Raw genomic sequence first — 19931 nt, 5'->3', positions numbered from 1 at the left:
CAGATGGCCTCCTTCTTCATGGACTGCAGATTCCCCCCAGACGTGATCGACGATGCCCTCCACCGCATCTCCTCCACTTCCCGCTCTTCCACCCTTGAGCCCTGCCCATCCAACCACCACCAGGACAGAACCCCACTGGTTCTCACCTACCACCCCTCCAACCTCCGTATACAGCGTATCATCCGCCATCATTTCCGCCACCTCCAAACGGACCCCACCACAAGGGATATTATTTCCCTTCCCTCCCCTATCAGCGTTCTGAAAAGACCACTCCCTCCGTGACTCCCTCGTCAGGTCCACACCCCCCACCAACCCAACCTCCACTCCCGGCACCTTCCCCTGCAACCACAAGAAATGCAAAACTTGCACCCACACCTCCTCCCTTACTTCTCTCCAAGGCCCCAAGGGATCCTTCCATATCCACCACAAATTCACCTGCACCTCCACACACATCATCTATTGCATCCGCTGCACCCGATGTGGCCTCTCTATATTGGGGAGACAGGCCGCCTACTTGCGGAACGTTTCAGAGAACACCTCCGGGACACCCGGACCAACCAACCCAACCACCCCGTGGCTCAACACTTTAACTCCCCCTCCCACTCCACCAAGGACATGCAGGTCCTTGGACTCCTCCATCGGCAGAACATAACAACACGACGGTTGGAGGAAGAGCGCCTCATCTTCTGCCTGGGAACCCTCCAACCACAAGAGATGAACTCAGATTTCTCCAGTTTCCTCATTTCCCCTCCCCCCACCTTGTCTCAGTCAAATCCCTTGAACTCAGCACCACCTTCCTAACCTGCAATTTTCTTCCTGACCTCTCCACCCCCACCCCACTCCAGCCTATCACCCTCACCTTGACCTCGTCCACCTATTGCATCTCCATCGCCCCTCCCCAAGTCCCTCCTCCTGACCTTTTATCTTAGCCTGCTGGACACACTTTCCTCATTCCTGAAGAAGGGCTTATGCCCGAAACGTCGAATCTCCTGTTCCTTGGATGCTGCCTGACCTGCTGTGCTTTTCCAGCAACACATTTTCAGCTCTGATGGTATATTGAGTCACATATAAACCATCAGTTGAGCATTCCCCAGGCATTCCTAGGATTCATTCTTATCTGAAAACAAAACAAAGAACTGTGGATTCTGGAGATCTGAAATAAAAACACAAATAGCTGACAAACTTGCAGATTTGGCAGCATCTGTGGGGACAAAGTACAGTTAACATTTCAAATCTGGTGACCTTTCTTTTATTCTGCCAGGCCTGCTGAGTTTCACCAGCAATTTCTGTTTGTATTTCATTCTTATCTTGTTCTTCTCTACTTCCTGTCATACCTGCCAAAAATTTCTGTTTTTGTGTCTCTAACCTAACCCATTTTGATCAGGTTCTTTCTTTCATATTGATGCTTGTTCCCTTATCTGGAAGTTCTCAAAATGTTGCTCCCGTTGAGTCTCTTTAGTGTGCTGTTGCTCAATGCCCCTTTTGTGCCATGAAGACCATTGGGAATGAATGTTTTCATAGAATCAGAGAATCCATGCAGTGTGCAAACAGGCCTTTTGGCCCAACAAGTCCACACCGACCCTCTGAAGAGTAACCCACCCAAACCCATTCCCCTACTACTCTATATTTGTCCTGACTAATACACCTAACCTACCCTTCCCTGAAAACTATGGGTAATTCAGCACAGCTAATTCACCTAACATGCACAACTTTGGATTGTGGGAGGAAACTGGAACACATGGAAGGAAACCCACGCAGGCACAGGAGAATGTGCAAACTCCACACAGGCAGTCAGCCAAAGCTGGAATTGAACCTTGGTCCCTGGCACTGTGAGGCAGCAGTGCTAACCACTGAGCCATCATGTTGCCCTCAGGCACTGTCCGAGAACTTTTTTTTTGTTAAGGCTTCCACATCTGGTCTAATCCATCAAATTAAAGGCTAACCTTAGTTTAGGAAAGTCCAAGTAGATTTTTTTCAATATTACATGTAGTCCATTAAATTCAATTATATATTATCTCAAAGAATATCCATCGAACTGTCTAAAATATCCAAGTCTGACTATGCCTCATTTAAAAAGTGATCTTCATAGAATCCTGACAGCATAGAAACAGGTCATTTTGGCCCAACAAGTCTACACTGATTCTCCGAAGAGTAACGCACACAAACCCACTCCCCTATGTTATTATCCTATATTAACCCCTGACTAATGCGTCTAACCTACACATCCCTGAACACTATGGGCAATTTAGCATGGCCAATTCACCTAACCAGCACATCATTCTTACAAATTTTGTCCATAATATTTATACAAAATTCCCAAGTCCTTCTTCAGTGTTCAATTGCTGAGGCTCTAACTCAGAAAATACTTTACATCTAACCTTGCTTCTAATAGGAAGACACAGTGTCATAGTCATACCTTGCTTTCATTTTGGTAACAACATAACCCATACCTAAATATCCACTTTTCTTTCCAAGATTGTATGGTCCATCTTTACAAAACATTGGTGGGAAATCACATCTGACACCTTGCATTTGATTATTGCCATTCTAACTCAAACTAACTCCAAACTTCTGTCTCTAACTTTAGGCAATCATCCTCTGTTACTATTGTTAATAAATACCAAACCTGTTTGGTGAGATTAAAATCAAGATCCACATATATCTTTTCTGCTGCAGAGAATGTTTATTGACCTCCTCAGTCTTGTCTCTCTCATTCACACAAGTGTTTCCCTAATCAGAGAATTAATAGCCACTACCAGTTTCTCTTGCTTGCAAATAAAGACATTAACAAATTTAATAATGTGATTAACCGGAATATAGCCCAGCAAATATATTCCAGGGAACTGTAACTCAGAGAACCACGCCCCATTAAACTGTCTCCCAAGGGGGTATATTTCATGGCACTGCAACCTATGGAACTGTATACAAGGGGACTTAATTCCATCGTATTGTTTCTTGGTACTGTACCCCAAGAAACCATATCCCAGCTAGCATTGGCACCTTCAGCAACATAGTGATCAAGAAAAGTAAAACTGCTATGAAGCAACATTGAGACAAAGATTTTGGATGTATGTCACTTACTGGATATTTTTTCTGTACAGTGTCCCAGTAATACCCACTGTTGTTCGCAGCCGTTTCATTTTCTTATTATTTTTGATATGTTGCAGAATAACAGCTAGAGTAGCTGAACAGAGTGTGGCTGAGCGAAGTGAGACAATTTTGCAAATTTGTCTAACAGCAATGCCATCTTCTTCGGAGGGCTCCAGTCCCAGATTCCTTAGCATGTCCATTGCACTTTTCAGACCTGTATTGTAACTGACGGAATTGACACAGAAATAATGAAATATTAGTATCGATTGTGTGGAAGTAGTGAATCCGACAAGGATTCCTCACAAGCATGCCATCAGCTCCCAAGACAATCACCTGATGAACTATAACCTGGTGTTTTGTGATTTTTAACTTTGTACACCCCACTCCTTCACTGGAGACTATTTCCCAGGGCAGAAATGGCTAACACGAGGGGTCATAGTTTTAAGCTGGTTGGAGGAAAGTGTAGAGGGGATGTCAGAGGCGGGTTCTTTACACAGAGAGTTGTGAGAGCATGGAATGCATTGCCAGCAGCAGTTGTGGAAGCAAGGTCATTGGGGACATTTAAGAGACTGCTGGACATGCATATGGTCACAGAAATTTGAGGGTGCATACATGAAATCAATGGTCGGCACAACATCGTGGGCTGAAGGGCCTGTTCTGTGCTGTACTGTTCTATGTTCTATGTTCTAAATCATTACCTCCCCAAACATCTTACCTTTCATCTCCAAATGACATGACTGCAGAAGACTTAATTCTGCTCATCATCTCCATTGTCTTGTTGAATGCCACAGTGAAAATGACAGGGCATGACAGTAACACAGTACAGACATCCCACAGACAGAAAACAGACAATTTATTCCCATTACACACCATACTTTCACCTGTTATGTTACAAAATTCAGTTCATGTGTAGATAATTAGCTGTGAAAGAAAATCTGGCAGATGGAGTTTAATGTGAGAAAATGTGAACTTGCTCACTTTGTAGGAAGAAGACAAAACACAGAGTATTACTGAAATGATTATTACAATTCCAAAATTCAAGTTTATGAGTCACAAGAAGTTAGTATGCAGTACAGTATATAATGAAGAACATTAAGAGATGTTTTCCTTTATTATGAGATGAATTAAACATAAAAGTAAGGATGGTAATGCTTCACTTTTACAGTCATCAGTGAGACCACATCTCAATACTGTGTGCAGTTTGGGCTCTATATTTAAGGTATGAGATAAATGCGGTAGAGGTGAGTTAGAGCAGTTTTATTAGGTTGATATCTGCAATGAATGGGTTGTCTCATGGACAGGCTAGGCGACCTTCTGCTAGAGTTTAGAAGAATGAGGGATGATTCTACTGAAGTGTACAAGATCCTGAATGGTGTTGATAAGGTAAATATGGAGAGGTGAGGTGAGTTCAGAATTAGGGGACACTGTTTTAAAATAGGGGCCAACATATTAAGCCAGAGAAAATAGATATTTTCTCTCAGAGGACTGTGTGACATGGAACTCTCTGACTTAGAAGGCAATGGACATGAGATGATTAAATATTTCTTGTTAATTTGGAGAAGTTAGAAGTGATATCTTGGGGACAGTCCATATCTTAGTAGTCAAGGTGTTAGATGTATTCGAATGGATGAAGGTGGATAAATCTCCTGTTCCTTACCAGATATATCCAAGAACACTGCAAAAGGCTAGAGAAGAAATTGTAGAGATCCTGGCTGATATTTTTGCATCATCGTTAGCCAAGGAAGACAGGAGGGTAGCAAGTGTTGTGTCCTTGTTCAAGAAGGACCACAAAGAAAAAGCTGGGAACTATAACCCAGTAAGCTTAACATCTGTGATAGGTAAGTTACTTGAGAAGGTTCTGAGAGATAAGATATACATGCACTTGGAAAGACAGGGTTTGATGAGGAGTAGTCAGCATGGCTTTGTGCATGGGAGTTCATGCCTCACCATTGTTAGAGTTCTTTGATGAAGTGACCAGGAAGGTTGATGAGGGCAGGGCAGTAGTCTATATGGATTTCAGTAAGACCTTTGATAAGGTTCATCACAGGAGGCTTCTCTGGAAGGTTTGATCACATAGAATCCACGGGGAGCTGACAATTGGAACAAAATTGGCTTGATGGTAGGAAGCAGGCAATAGTGGAAGGATGTTTGTCGAACTGGAGGCCTGTGACTAGTGGAGTGTCTCAAGGTCAGTGCTAAGCCCACTGCTGTTTGTTAGCTATATCAATGATTTGGATGAGAATTATGAGGCATGGTTAGTAAGGTTGCTGATGACACTCAAATACTATCATGGACAGTAAGGAAGATTAACAGAAATTTGAGCAGCTATGGAAGTGGGCTGAGAAGTGGAGTTTAATATAGATAAACGTGAAGTCTTGCATTTTGGAAAGCCATTTCAAGGTAGGAGTTTCATGGTGAATGGTTAAGGAGTGCAGTAGAACAGAGGGACCTTGGAGTTCAGGTGCACAGTTCTCTGAAAGTGGAATCACAGGTGGACACGACAGTGAAGGAGGCTTTTGGCACTGGCCTTCAACAGTCAAGGCATTGAGTATTGAAATTGAGTGGTTATGTTTAAGTTGTATAGGATGTTGGTGAGGCTGCACTTGGAGTATTATGTTTGGTTTTGGTCACCTTGCAACAGGAAGGATGTTATTCAACTGGAAAGAGTGCAGATAACATTTACAAAGATGTTGCCAAGACTCAATGGTCTGAGTTATAGGGAGAGTTTGGACAAGCTAGAACTTTTTTCTTTCGAGTGTAGGAGACTAAGGGGGAATCTTATGGAAGTGTACAAGATCCTGAGAGAGGCATGGATAGGGTGAATGCACTCAGTCTTTTTCCCAGGGTTGGGGAATCGAGGACTAGAGGGCATCAGTTTAAGGTTAGAGGGGTAAGAAGAAAAGGGAAGCTGCAGGGCAATGTTTTTACACAGAGGGTGGTACGCATATGGAATAAGCTGCCAGTGGAAGTGGTTGAGGCAAGCACATTAACAACATTTAAAAGGCATTTGGACAAATACATGGAGAGGAAATGGGCCAAGTGCAGGGGAAGTGGGGTTAGTGCGGATGAACATTTTAGTTGGCATGGACCAGTTTGGGCCAAAGGGCCATTTGTGTAAGCCCTTGTTAGTCTTAGCAAAATGCAACACTTTGCATGTCTACAAAACTAACTGTGCCTCCAGCTAAAAATAAAACAAATCAGGCTGGAAAATATAACCTCTATTTTACTGTGGGAGGGTATGAAGTCTGTTTATTTTTATTTTACCAGTTCTCTGCTATCAAAGTTCTAATTGCTGCTGAGTTATATTGCATCATCATATTGTAGCCATGATGTGGAGGTGCTGGTGTTGGACTGGGGTGGACAAAGTTAAAAAATCATGCAACACCAGGTTATAGGTGAAAGTGAGTGGAGATCAGAGTCTAGATTAGAATGGTGTTGGAAAAGCACAGCAGGTCAGGCAGCATCCAAGGAGTAGGAAAATCAATGTTTCAGGCAAAAGCCCTTCATCAGGAATGAGGCAGGGAGCCTCTAAGTGGGAGGGGGATGGGGCTGGGGAGAAGGTAGGTAAGAGTGCAACAGGTGGATGGAGGTGGAGATGAAGGTGATAGGTCAGAGCAGAGGGTGGAGTGGATAGGTGGGAGGGAAGATTGGAAGGTAGAACAGGTCATGAGGATGGTGCTGAGCTGGCAGGTTGGAACTAGGGTAAGGTGGGGGGAGGGGAAATGAAGAAAATGGTGAAGTCCACATTGATGCCCTGAGGTTGAAGTGTTCCGAGGCGGAAGATGAGGCGTTTTTCCTCCAGGCGTCAGGTGGTGAGGGAGTGGTGGTGGAGGAGACCCAGGACTTGCATGTCCTCGGCAGAGTGGGAGGGGGAGTTGAAATGTTGGGCCAAGGGGCAATGGGGTTGATTGGTGCGGGTGTCCTGGAGATGTTCCCTAAGCGTTCTACTAGGAGGCATAGAGTCTCACCAATGTAAAGGAGACCGCATCGGGAGCAACGGATACAATTAATGACATTGGTGGATGTGCAGGTGAAACTTTAATGGATGTGGACAGTTTCTTTGGGACCTTTGATGAAGGTGAGGGAGGAGATGTGGGCGCAGGTTTTGCAATTCCTGCAGTGGCAAGGGAAAGTGCCAGGTTGGAAGGGTGGGTTGTTGGGGGGCGTGGACCTGACCAGGGAGTCACAGAGAGAACGGTCTTTGCGAAAAGGGGTGGGGAGGGAAATATATCCTAGTGGTGGGGTCCGTTTGTAGGTGGTGGAAATGTCAGCGGATGATGCAGTTTATGCGAAGGTTGGTAGGGTGAAAGGTGAGGACCGGGAGTTTCTATCCTTGTTACAGTTGGAGGGGTGGGGTTTGAGGGCGAAGGTGGGGACATGGATGAGATGTGTTGGAGGGCATCTTCGACCACATGGGAAAGGAAATTACGGTCTTTAAAGAAGGAGGCCATCTGGTGGGTTCTGTGGTGGAACTGGTCCTCCTGGGAGCAGATACAGTGGAGGAGAGGAATTGGGAATATGGGATGGCATTTTTGCATGAGTTAGGGTGGGAAAAGTTGTAATTCAGGTAGCTGTGGGTTTGTAAAAAATGTCAGTGTTAAGTCGGTTGTCATTGATGGAGATGGAGAGGTCCAGGAAGGGGAAGGAGGTGTCAGAAATGGTCCAGGTGAATTCAAGGTCGGGGTGGAATGTGTTGAAGTTGATGAACTGCTCAACCTTCTCGCGGGAACATGAGATGGCACCGATGCAATCATTAATGTCGCGGGGGAAGAGGTGGGGAACGGTGCCAGTGTAACTACGGAAGATGGACTGTTCTACGTATCTGACAAAGACACATGCATAGCTGGGGCCCATGCGGGGTGCGCACGGCTACCCCTTTCATCTAGAGGAAGTGGGAGAATTTGAAGGACAAATTGTTATGGGTGAGGACCAGATGAGCCAAATGAACGAGAGTGTCGGTGGAAGGTTACTGTTGGGGATGGCGGGAGAGGAAAAAAATGGAGGGCTTGGAGGCCCTGGTCATGGTGGATGGAGGTGTAGAGGGATTGGATGTCCATTGTGAAGATGAGGCTTTGGGGGCAGGGGAAACGGAAGTGTTGGAGGAGGTGGAGGGCGTGGGTGGTGTCTCGAAAGTATGTGGGGAGTTCCTGGACTAGGGGGGGTATAGGACAGCATTGAGGTAGGTGGAGATGAGTTCTTCCTCTCCCGATGTCCCCAACAGTACCCTTCCACTGACACTCTCATTTGTTTGGCTGAACTGGTCCTCACGCTTAACAATTTCTCCTTCGAATCCTCCCACTTTCTCCAGATGAAAGGGGTAGCCATGGGCACTCACATGGGCCCCAGCTATGCCTGTCTCTTTGTTGGCTACGTAGAACAGTCCATCTTCTGTAGTTACACTGGCACCACTCCCCACCTCTTCCTCCGCTACATTGATTACTCCATTGGCGCCACCTCGTGCTTCATCAACTTCACCAACACATTCCACCCCACCCTTAAATTCACCTGGACCATCTCTGACACCTTCCTCCCCTTCCTGGACCTCTCCATCTCCATTAATGACGACCGACTTGACACTGACATTTTTTACAAACCAACCAACTCCCATAGCTACCTGAATTACACCTCTTCCCACCCTGCTTCCTGCAAAAATGCCATCCCGTATTCCCAATTCCTCCACCTCCACCGTATCTGCTCCTAGGAGGACCAGTTCCACCACAGAACAAACCAGATGGCTTCCTTCTTTAGAGATCACAATTTCCCTTCTCACAAGGTTGAAGATGCCCACTACCGCATCTCATCTACGTCCACACCTCTGCCCTCAAACCCCACCCCTTCAATAGCAACAAGGACAGAACCTCTCTGGTCTTCACTTTCCACCCCACCAACCTCTGCATAAACTGCATCATCTGTGACATTTCTGCCACCTGCAAACAGACCCCACCACCAAGAATATATTTCCCTTCCAACCCCTTTTCGCAAAGACCGTTCCCTCCAAGACTACCTGGTCAGGTCCACGCCCCCCTACGACCCACCCTCCTGTCCTGGCACCTTCCCCTGCCACCACAGGAATTGCAAAACCTGCGCCCACACCTCCTCCCTCACCACCATCCAAGACCCTAAAGGAGCCTTCCACATTTCACCTGCACATCCACCAATATCATTTATTGTATCCGTTGCTCCCGATGCGGTCTCCCCTACCGCTTTAGGGTACATCTCCGGGACACCCACACCAATCAACCCCACCGCTCCATGGCCCAATATTTCAACTCCCCCTCCTACTCTGCGAGGACGTACAGGTCCTGGGTCTCCTCCACCGCCACTCCCTCACCACCCGATGCCTGGAGGAAGAACGCCTCATCTTCTGCCTCAGAACACGTCAACCCCAGGGCATCAATGTGGACTTCACAATTTTCCTCATTTCCCCTCCCCACTCCTTACCCCAGTTCCAACCTGCTAGCTCAGCACCATCCTCATGACCTGTCCTACCTGCCAATCTTCCCTCCTACCTATCCGCTCCACCTTCTGCTCTGACCTTTCACTTTCATCCCCACCTCCATCCACCTATCGTACTCTTAGCTACCTTCTCCCCAGCCCCATCCCCCTCCCATTTATCTCTCTACCCCGGAGGCTCCCTGCCTCATTCCTGATGAAGGATTTTGCCCAAAACATCCATTTTCCTGGTCCTCAGATGCTGCCTGACCTGTTGTGCTTTTCCAGCACCATTCTAATCTAAACACCAGGTTATAGTCCAACAGGTTTATTTGGAATCACTAGCTTTCAGAGCACTACTCCTTCATCAGGTAACTAGTTATCTCATCTAGTTACTAGATGAAGGAGCAGTGCTCTGAAAGCTAGTACTTCCAAATAAACCTGTTAGACTAACCTAGTGTTGTGTGATTTTTAACATCACCATACAGTAGTGAGGGATAGAGGCTGGTATACTGCAGAGAGGGTCACAGCCTATCCTGATCATCCAATCGCTGGACATGGCTTTTCCAACAGGGCATTGGATCCGCAGTAGGAAGAGAATCACGGGTGCATTCAGGTTTTCAAATGAACAGAAAGAATATAGAAATCTGAGAATGACTAATGAACCCACTAAAGCCAAGGAGGTGCATTTGAATCAAACCCTAGATAGCCTTTCAGCTATTGAACATGAACATTGGGTGACAGCAATTCAGGGGAATCCTGAGCAGGCAATGACTACAGGGAAAAGCCAATATGAACAGTTCCTGGACACTGAGGACAGGCTGATAGACAAAAACAGAAATGGCTGGAGGAGCTCGGCAGATTGGCAGATCTGGTGGCGTTTGTGGAGAGAGAACTAGAATTAACATTTCAAGTCGAGTGACTGACTCTTCTTCAGAACTTGGTGTTGTCATGAAAAAGACAGCAGGAATATTTTACCATTTTGTACAAATACAAGATAGTTGCTGAACATCTGAATTAAAATCATAAAATGTTGGAAATGCTCAGCAGGTCTGTGGACAGAGAAAAGTGATAAATGTAATAATTTAAGCAGGAAATTTGAGAGGGGTGTTTGCATGGAGGGACACAGCGATGGGATGGATGAAAAGCAACACTGCTTTTAGTGTTGTGATGATGTTGGACAACAAACAGAGTGAAATTCCTTCTTCATGGGCACTAAACTGACATTGCTGCCCTGATAACTTAAAGCTATGGCCTTTGAATTGTAACTAGGCCATGGCTGCTTTTAACAAGAGCTTGAACCACATCCTGTATTGCTCTCCTTATTAAATGTCATGATGACCAGGAACACAAAAACATTTGGTTCTGAAAAACCTAAGGTGAGTACAGGAATAACTCAGATAGAACCATCTGGCATTGACCAAGGCATTGGAAATAACAATGACAAGCACAACTCTGATGACCCTGTGAAGTTTTCCTTCCTATTGTGGGAGAAAACGGAGTTTTAGATTAGATTACTTACAGTGTGGAAACAGGCCCTTCGGCCCAACAAGTCCACACCGACCCGCCGAAGCGCAACCCGCCCATACCTCTACATTTACCCCTTACCTAACACCACGGGCAATTTAGCATGGCCAATTCACTGTGGGAGGAAACCGGAGCACCCGGAGGAAACCCACGCAGACACGGGGAGAACGTGCAAACTCCACACAGTCAGTAGCCTGAGTCGGGAAATGAACCCGGGTCTCAGGCGCTGTGAGACAGCAGTGCTAACCACTGTGCCACTGTGCCGCCACCCCCGTGTCTGGGAGCTCTTGCCAAATTTGGGAGAACTAACCCAAAAAATAAACAATCATCAGCCATTTCCACTGATTCAAACCTTATAGTTAATGCCCCGAACACCACAATCATCAGCCCAAGGAATATAAAATTCCAGCAGCACTACCAAAGATATATAATCAGGAAGGAGTTACTTTGGAGTTACCAACTTTGATTTTAGATCACATGAACTCTCATGGGATCAGGATAAACATGAGCAAGATAAACATTACCACGCAGTGGCCCTCATCTCAATAGAAGCAGCATATAATAGACAGAGCTAAGTGGGCCCATAACCCACAGATTAGATTTCAGCTCTGCAGTCCTGCTGCATCCATTCATAAAATGCTGTGGACAATTAAACAACTAACAGGAGGAGACGACTTTATAAATACTCCCATGCTCAACCTGTGCTCTGTACTGCCTCCTGCTCCCGCCCCCCCCACACTAACTCCTTCCCTACACTGACTCCTCTTCCATATTGTCCCAGCCCTATCATTGTACTCCCTTTCCTCCCCCTCCATCTGCCCTGTCCCTCAGTGTGGCCTCTCCCACACTGTGCTATTCCCCTCCCTGCCCCATCTTCCTCACTGTGCTTTCTTCCCCTGTTCTTAATCCCTCATCATCACCTAACCCTCTTAATGTCCTCTTTTCCTTCCCATTCCATCTTCCTCACTGCCTGATCTCTCTCCCCATTCAGTCTCTCTCCCTGTCCTGTATACCCCTTCAGTGTCCTCCGTCATTATACATCCTTCCTCACTAGCCAGTCTCCCTCACTGACCCCTCTTCAGTAATGTGCCAGTTTGAATGCTGTTTGATCTCGGTTCTGCTTCAGTTCTGATTGTTACCTCAACCATTGTAAATAAAACAATGGACCAAACTAACGAGATTAGAACTGACAACCCCTAAGGGGCACTGTAAAATATTGAATCAAAAAGGAAATTAAAATCTCATTTTGAGAGGGCTGCTGATTATGCAAATCAGTGTCTGTGATGGTTGCTGATATCAGAGTGATCTGATCGACAGCGCAAGTTCCCTTCCCAAGTACATACACAAATGTAACCATGGAAGAGAAGCAGGCAGTTGTATACATTTGATCTCTATGCTTACTTCTCTATAGCAATAATATCTTCAATATCAATAGATCCTTTGGTGAGGAGCTTAGATGAAGTCTTTCCTTTGAACAGCATGCCATTTTGAATTATTCGGACTAAAATAATCCTCACAAGTTCTCCCAAATACATTGCAGACACCATTTTCTCAAACCTGAAAGACAACAAGGAAATGTGATTTCAGTTGCTTTCAGAAAAATAAATGCTTTGAGCATTTTGTCTCTTCCTGTTTTTGCACAAAGCCGAATGGTTTTCCAGTGGATCAATGGGTGCCAGTGAATCAAAGTATGAATGGATTAATGAGTTACAGTGAGCCAATGGTGTCAGTAAACTAACAGGTGTCAGTAAACTAGCAGGTGTCAGTAAACTAGCAGGTGTCAGTAGATCAATAGGGTGTCAGTGGATCAACTGATGTCATAAGGCTAACTTTGCCTAAGAGGTCACTTTTCAGATGTAAGACAAGGGAGTGAATGTCAGTGTTTCAAACAAGGCTTATAGTCAAGGTGAGCTAGTTTGGGCTCAATCCACGCAGACACCTCATTAAATTGCAGCCAATGAATAGCTACAGGAACCAGAACATTACCTCATTTTCTATTTTTAATTGTATTGAGGATTCATAGAGATTAAGAACAGGACCTTAAGGGAAGGTCATAGTAACATCAGGAAGTAACTTCAGAAGTCAGGAAAGCAGCAACTTGATGGAAGAATGAGTTAAAGGAAGATTCAGTGTTAACTCACAACTGTTTCCCTGGATTGATGGAGCCATCATCCACTTCCCTGTCAAATACAGTCCTGATATCATCCAAAAAGCCATCATCTCCGAATCCTCCCCATTCTGTGTTGATGCACATTCGTCCTTCATCACCTTCCACCAGTTGGATGTGTCTCAATTCCTCCATGTAACAAGCATTCGTGCCAGTTCCTGAAGATAGCAGATTGCTGATTTAACAGTTTGATCTCATATGTGAAAGGAAATGTTTAAAAACCAAATTGTGAGTGCAAATTCCTTATTACCAATAACAACGCCAATCTCACAGTATGGGTCGTCAAATGCACATGTCATCATGGTTCCCACGGTATCATTCACTATAGACAGCACATCCACTTCATAATCCTAGTAAAACAATACAATTTTCAGCAAATTGACAAAACTGTGTGGGATTCCACTTTCCACAACAACTTTATTGCAATAGTGTAAGAAATAGCAGCAGGAATGTGTAAAAATTATGCTATGTGAGTGGTGGATGTGGAATACATGTACCTTCTCCATTCATTATTAGACTAATTCATCAAACTATTCAGAGAAGGTAGAATGTGGTGATAGATACAGAGTAAAGCTCTCTGCACGCCATTGCCATTTGACATTCCCAGGACAAATAGAACAAAAGATATGGACTAGAGTGAAACTCCTTCTTCTTGGCTTGACCAAACACTTCTAGGGCAAGTACAACATATGGTGAGATACGGAATAAAGTTTGCAGTACACTGTTCCAATCACATATTCCCAGCACAAGTACAGCATGGGGTGAGATATAGAATCTGCACCCTCTACACTGTTCCATCAAACACTCACAGAGCAGGTATAGCATGATTTAGACACAGACTAAAACCCCATCTACAGTGTCTCTATCAAACAAAAGGGATTAGATACAGAGTAAAACTCCCAAAGATCACTTCCCAGCAAATACCTCATGGAAAAGGCTCAAAATGTTAGATGGAGCCATGAAAAGTTACAGCGCATGAAAAAGGCATTCAGCTCATCATGCCAGTGCCAGCTGAATAAACTAATTGCCCATTCTAACAGGACCTGGTCCAAAGCCTTGCAATGGTTCGGGGGCATGTCCAAGGTCCTTTTTAATGAATTGTGGGTTTTGCCTCAACCACCAAACTGGACAGACACCACTACCCTCTGGGTGAAAATATTTTTCCTCATGACTAATTCTTCTATCTCTATGCAAGCCCCTCATCATTTTCATAGAACCATGGAATCCCCACTGTGTGGAAATAGGCCATTTGGCCCAACAAGTCCACACCGACCCTGTGAAGGTACCCCACCCACATCCATTCCTCTACCCTATTACTCTACATTTCCCCTGACTAATGCACCCAACCTACATATCCCTGAACACTATGGGCAATTTAGCTTGACCAATTCAATTAACCTGCACATCTTTGGACTGTGGGGGGAAACCAGAGCACCCAGAGGAAACCCTCGCAGACATGGGGAGAATGTGCAAACTTCACACAAACAGTCACCCGAGGCTGGAATCGAATCCAGGTGCCTGGCACTGTGAGGTAGCAGTACTAACCACTGAGCTACTGTGCCGCTCAGTGTGTACCTCAGTTAAAGTCACCCTTGAGTCTTCTCCGAACTACAAAAAAACAACATTAGTCTATCCAATTTTTCCTTGGAATCACAATTTTCAAGCTCTATGAACATTTTTATATCCTCTGTTGTCTCTCTAAGTTGATGATGTCCTTCTCGTGATGTGGTGGGCAGAATTGTACACAAAGTCCCAACTGTAACCTAACATATTTTGTTTATTACATTTATGCTCTTGTATTCAATATCTCACCCATTGAAAAAAATTGTCTTATATCCCTTCTTTACTACCTTCACTATCTGTACTATCACCTTCAGGTACATATGGACACACATACCAAAAGTCTCTCACTTCCTCTACTTCTCTTATTTCCCTCCCATTTATTGTGCATTCCTTGACTTTAGTCCTCCCCAAATGTATAACCTCAGACTTAAAGAGTCATAGAGGTTTTGTAGCACAGAGAAAAATCCTTTGGCTCATCCCATCCTTAGCAGTGGACAGTAGACTACAATGGGAAAAGTATTAGTCTAAAAGCCAAGGATTTTGCACTTTTTAAAAGCAAATTACATAACACTCATTGTAATCATTGTTTAAACAGTTGGTACAAGCAATAGGGAAGCCTAGTTACAAACTGGAGCCAGGGGGCTGGGCATGAAGGGAGATTTGGACAGCAACAAGCAGCTGATTGAGCTGTCTAACCTGGTGACCAGTTATCAATGACTACGGCCTCCTGCCTGCCAAGAAATGTGATTGCTTGCCAGGTTATTGAACAGTTTTTGTGTGTGAACGTTCAGGTTAGAAATCATCAGACCTCCAGAAGGGAAGAAGCTTTTTCCTTAGCATTAAAAAAATCTCAAAACTGAAGATAGCCAACTTCCCTATCAATTACAGTAAGCCATGACTTTTAATTAATAATGCAAGACTCTTATAAGTGTGTAGCAGTGTTTGTGCCCCTATCCTGCACTGGGAGACCCAGGTTTAAATCCCACCTGCTCCAGAGGTGTGTTATAAAATGAGGTGAAAGAAAAGTAAAAATGTGAACTGAAAGTACTTGGAGAAGCATGACCAAGAAACAAGATTCTAATCAGTAAAAGGATTGTCTCAAAGTGGGGTGGCACAGTGGCTCAGTGGTTATCACTGCTGCCTCACAGCACTAAGATCCCGGGTTCAATTCCAGCCTCGGGCAGACTGTCTGTGTGGAGTTTGCACATTCTCCCTGTTTGCTCCAGTTTCCTCCCATCATCCAAGGACGTGCAGGCTAGGTAAATTGACCATGCTACATTGCCCACAGTGCTAGGTGCCTTAGTCAGAGGGAAATGGATCTGGGTGGGTTACTCCTTGGAGGATCGGTGTGGACTAGTTGGGCCGAAGGACCTGATTCCACACTGTAGGGAATCTAATCTAATGAAAGTTTCTGTAGACAGGGATCACTCAACTGACTGTTTTTCCAGTCTTCCCCTTCATCCTTGACTCCCATGTTATTTTGTCTGCATGCTGATATGTGCATGTGGAGGTGAGGAATTTGTAAGTGGATTAGAGTTTTAAGTAGTAGATTTCAATGTGGCTTACAATTGTCCGTTAAATATATTTATCTGTAATAAATAGCAATGTTTCTTGTTAAGTACTAAAACCTAGTCCATGCTTTCTGTCAACTTGTCTTTTAAAGGTAGTTGATGGAGGAACTCTGTATGCTTTGTAAAATTATTCACTTTTGAGATGATTCCAGGAATTAGCAGGGTTTGATTTCAGCACACTACCCCAGTGAAGTATAATAACTTTGTATTGGTCTTCATTCTTTCAGATGATACTCAACTGTGTGAAATTAATATTGATAGTAATTAAACTACTGAGATTAATGTTTTTGAACATGATATTTCAGGTAGAATTTGGAAGCATAAAAATAGCTAGATTGTGATCTACAAGATATCCATTTAGAGACCTTGGGGAAATGGAATAGGTACTTAGGCGACTTTTGCACATATCATTAAAACTCTTTGCACTTTAGTGTCTGTAGCCTGGAAAGACAAGAGTGAGACCCACAGCAAACTGACAATGGCATCATGGTACAGGAAGCCAATTAAGGTTGGGGGAAGAGAATAGAAAGGTAGTGATGGTAGAGGGCGATATAATTAGTAGGATAGATACTACCCATGTAGTTGCAAGCATGTCCTGAAGGCTGTGTTATCTAGACGGTGCTAAGGTCTGGGATAACTCCTCTTGCCTGGAGAGGAACTTGCATTGGGAGGGGAAGGATTTAGTTATTGGCAGACATGTTGATAGCAAAGGCATTGATAGCACTAGAAAGGAACTTCTGCTGAAAGACTTTGAACAGTTAGGAGCTAAATCAAAACACAGAACCTCCAATGTAATAATCTTTAGATTACTACTTGAATCATGGGCAAAAATTCAAAGTTTAATAGGAGTTTCAATTCATGGAGCACTGACACCAGTCCTTTCAGAACTTTCAGGCTCTTTATTCTTCTTACCAAAGTGGACATGCTCACATTGATTTTCCCACACAATACTCCATCTGCCAAGTTTTTGCCCAACTATCCAGCCGTTGATAGATTGTATATCATTGTGGCCCATGCACTATCCTGTGGCACTTCACAGGTTACAAACTGTTAGCCTGAAAGAGGCCCATCTATCCCAGCCCCCTGAGTTGTATTCATTAGCCTATCCTCTCTCCATGCTTATATCTCATCCCTAACACCACGAGCATCTAGTTGTGGCATTTTATCAAATGTCTTTTGGAAATTACATTTACTGTTTCCTTTTTACCGTTCTGCAAGTTGACCCCCAAGGAACTCTATTAATCCATCAAACCAAATTTATCTTTCATACAATCATGCTGGTCTGCCTGATTGATGTAAAATACAGACAATCTCTTCAGCAGTGGGAGTCAAGGGAGGGTGAGCCAGGAGGCAGCTGGGAAGTTAAATTAGAATATGAATTGTGAATCAGCAGAGTGAAGGCTGAACAGGAGTGGAAATGGACATGGGGACTGCTGGGCAAATGAACTGATACATTTGGACTGTGGCTAAACCCAAGACACTACTTTTGTAGTGTCTCCCATCTATTCTCTTCCTCCAACTAAAAAAAAGATACTGTGTGGAGGGTTGGTAAGGTAAGGATTTTTAAAATCTCTTTTGGCAAGTTAGAGCAGAGCGGTTGGAGGCTAGGGCAGTTACATGTTCCTCTTGCAGAATGTGGGAGGTAAGGGGCACCACTGGTGTCCCTGCTGACTTCACCTACGAGAAGTGCACTCAACTCCAGCTTCTCACAGGCCGCATTAGGGAAATGGAACTGGTGCTGGATGATCTTCCAGGAGGCTGAGGGGGTGATAGAGAGGAGTTAGAGGGAGGTAGTCACACCTAAGTTACAGGAAAAAGGTGGCTGGGTGACCATTAGAAGGGGAATAGTCAGTCAGTGCCGTGGGGCCATTCCTTCAATAATGAGTAGTTCGCTTTGGATACTGTTGGGTCAGGCCAAAGTTGGGCTTTTGGATACGGTTGGGCCAGGGGAAAGCCACAGCAGCCAGGTCTCAGGCACTGAGCTCGGCTCTGTGGCTCAGAAGGGAAAGGGGGAGAATAGGAAAGTGATAGTGATTGGAGATTCAATGGTTAGAGGAACAGACAGGAGATTCTGTGATCGTGAACGAGACTCCCAAATAGTATGTTGCCTCCCGGGTGCCAGGGTCAGGGATTGAATCTCAGATTGAGTCCACAGGATTCTTAAGGGGGATGGAGAGCAGCCAGAAGTTGTGGTACACATCGGTATCAATGACATAGCTACACAATGGATGAGGACCTGAAAAGTGAATATATGGAGTTAGGTTGGAAGCTAAAACGCAGAACGAGCAGAGAAGTAATCTCAGGATTGCTACTGGTGCCACGGGCTAGTAAGGTGAGGGACAAAGAGCAAGTGCAGCTGAACATGTGGCTGCAGAACTGGTGTAGGAGGGAGGGCTTCAGATATATGGATCATTGGGATACCTCCTGAGGAAGGTGGGACCTGTACAGGAGGTTTGCTCTTCAGGAGTGTTTAAACTAGTTTGGCAGGGGATGGGAACCAGAGCTACGGATCAGAGAATGGGGTGGCTGGTGAACGGGCAGATGCAGCATGCAGAGAGTCTGGGTGGAAGAATAGATAGTTGATAGAGCAAAGTTGCAGTCAGTGTGATGGATTGATGTGTGTCTATTTTAATGCAAGAAGTGTCAGGAACGAAGGTGATAAACTCACAGCATGGATCAGTATTTGGAGCTACGACATCACAGGGGAAGGAAAGGTTGTTGGATGTTCCGGGATTTAGATGTTTCAAAGGGAATAAGGAGGGAGGTAAAAATGTAGGGCAGTGGCATTGCTAATCAGGAATAGTATCACAGCTGCAGGAAGGGAGGGAGTTCAGGAAGGTTATGGGTGGAAGTCAGGAACAGGAAAGGAGCAGTCACGTTAATGGGAGATTTCTATTGACACTGCGACCCCCCCTCGCCCACCCACCACCACCTCACCTCCCCCCCCCCAAAATCATCAGAGACACAGAGGAGCAGATTTGGAAAGGTGCTGAAGTAATAGGGTTGTTTTCATGGGCTCTTGATGAAGGGCTTATGCCTGAAACGTTGAATCTCCTGTTCCTTGGATGCTACCTGACCTGCTGCGCTTTTCCAGCAACACACTTTCAGCTCTCCAACTTCCATAATATTGATTGGAATTTTCTTAGTGCAAATTGTTTGGATGGAGCAGTTTTTGTCAGATGTGTCCAGGAAGGATTCCTGACTCAATATGTAGATAGGCTGACTAGAGGGGAGGCGATACTGGATTTAGTGCTTGGCAATGAACCAGGCCAAGTGTCAGATCTCTTGGTGGGGGAGCATTTTGGTGATAAAGATCACAACTCCATGACCTAAATTGGAGAAAGGCCAATTTTGGCGGTATTAGGCAAGAACTTTCAATAGCTGATTGGAGGCAGATGTTCACAGGTAAAGGGATGGCTGGAAAATGGGAAGCCTTCAGAAGTGAGATAACAAGAATCCAGAGAAAGTATATCCCTGTCAGGGTGAAAGGGAAGGCTGGTAGGTATAGGGAATGCTGGATGACTAAAGAAATTGAGGGTTGGTTAAGAAAAAGAAGGAAGCATATGTCAGATATAGACAGG

General features: G+C 44.8%; 1 protein-coding gene across 1 annotated transcript in view; it reads right to left on the bottom strand.

Annotated features, from left to right (window-relative positions):
* The window catches only part of LOC132826113 (hexokinase-1-like), a 145166-nt gene that overhangs the window by 83372 nt on the left and 41863 nt on the right, over positions 1–19931 (bottom strand). The window contains exons 6-9 of the mRNA XM_060841763.1: positions 13467–13566; positions 13191–13374; positions 12451–12606; positions 3082–3315 (exon numbers count right to left, since the gene is read on the bottom strand). Of these exons, the coding sequence (XP_060697746.1) occupies positions 3082–3315; positions 12451–12606; positions 13191–13374; positions 13467–13566 (674 nt within the window). The remainder of the gene's footprint in view (positions 1–3081; positions 3316–12450; positions 12607–13190; positions 13375–13466; positions 13567–19931) is intronic.

Source organism: Hemiscyllium ocellatum, chromosome 22 (assembly GCF_020745735.1).
Source record: "Hemiscyllium ocellatum isolate sHemOce1 chromosome 22, sHemOce1.pat.X.cur, whole genome shotgun sequence".
In the NCBI taxonomy this organism is placed as follows: Eukaryota; Metazoa; Chordata; class Chondrichthyes; order Orectolobiformes; family Hemiscylliidae; genus Hemiscyllium; species Hemiscyllium ocellatum.
Note: the sequence above shows the minus strand (reverse complement) of the source record. Positions and strands in the feature narration are given on the sequence as shown.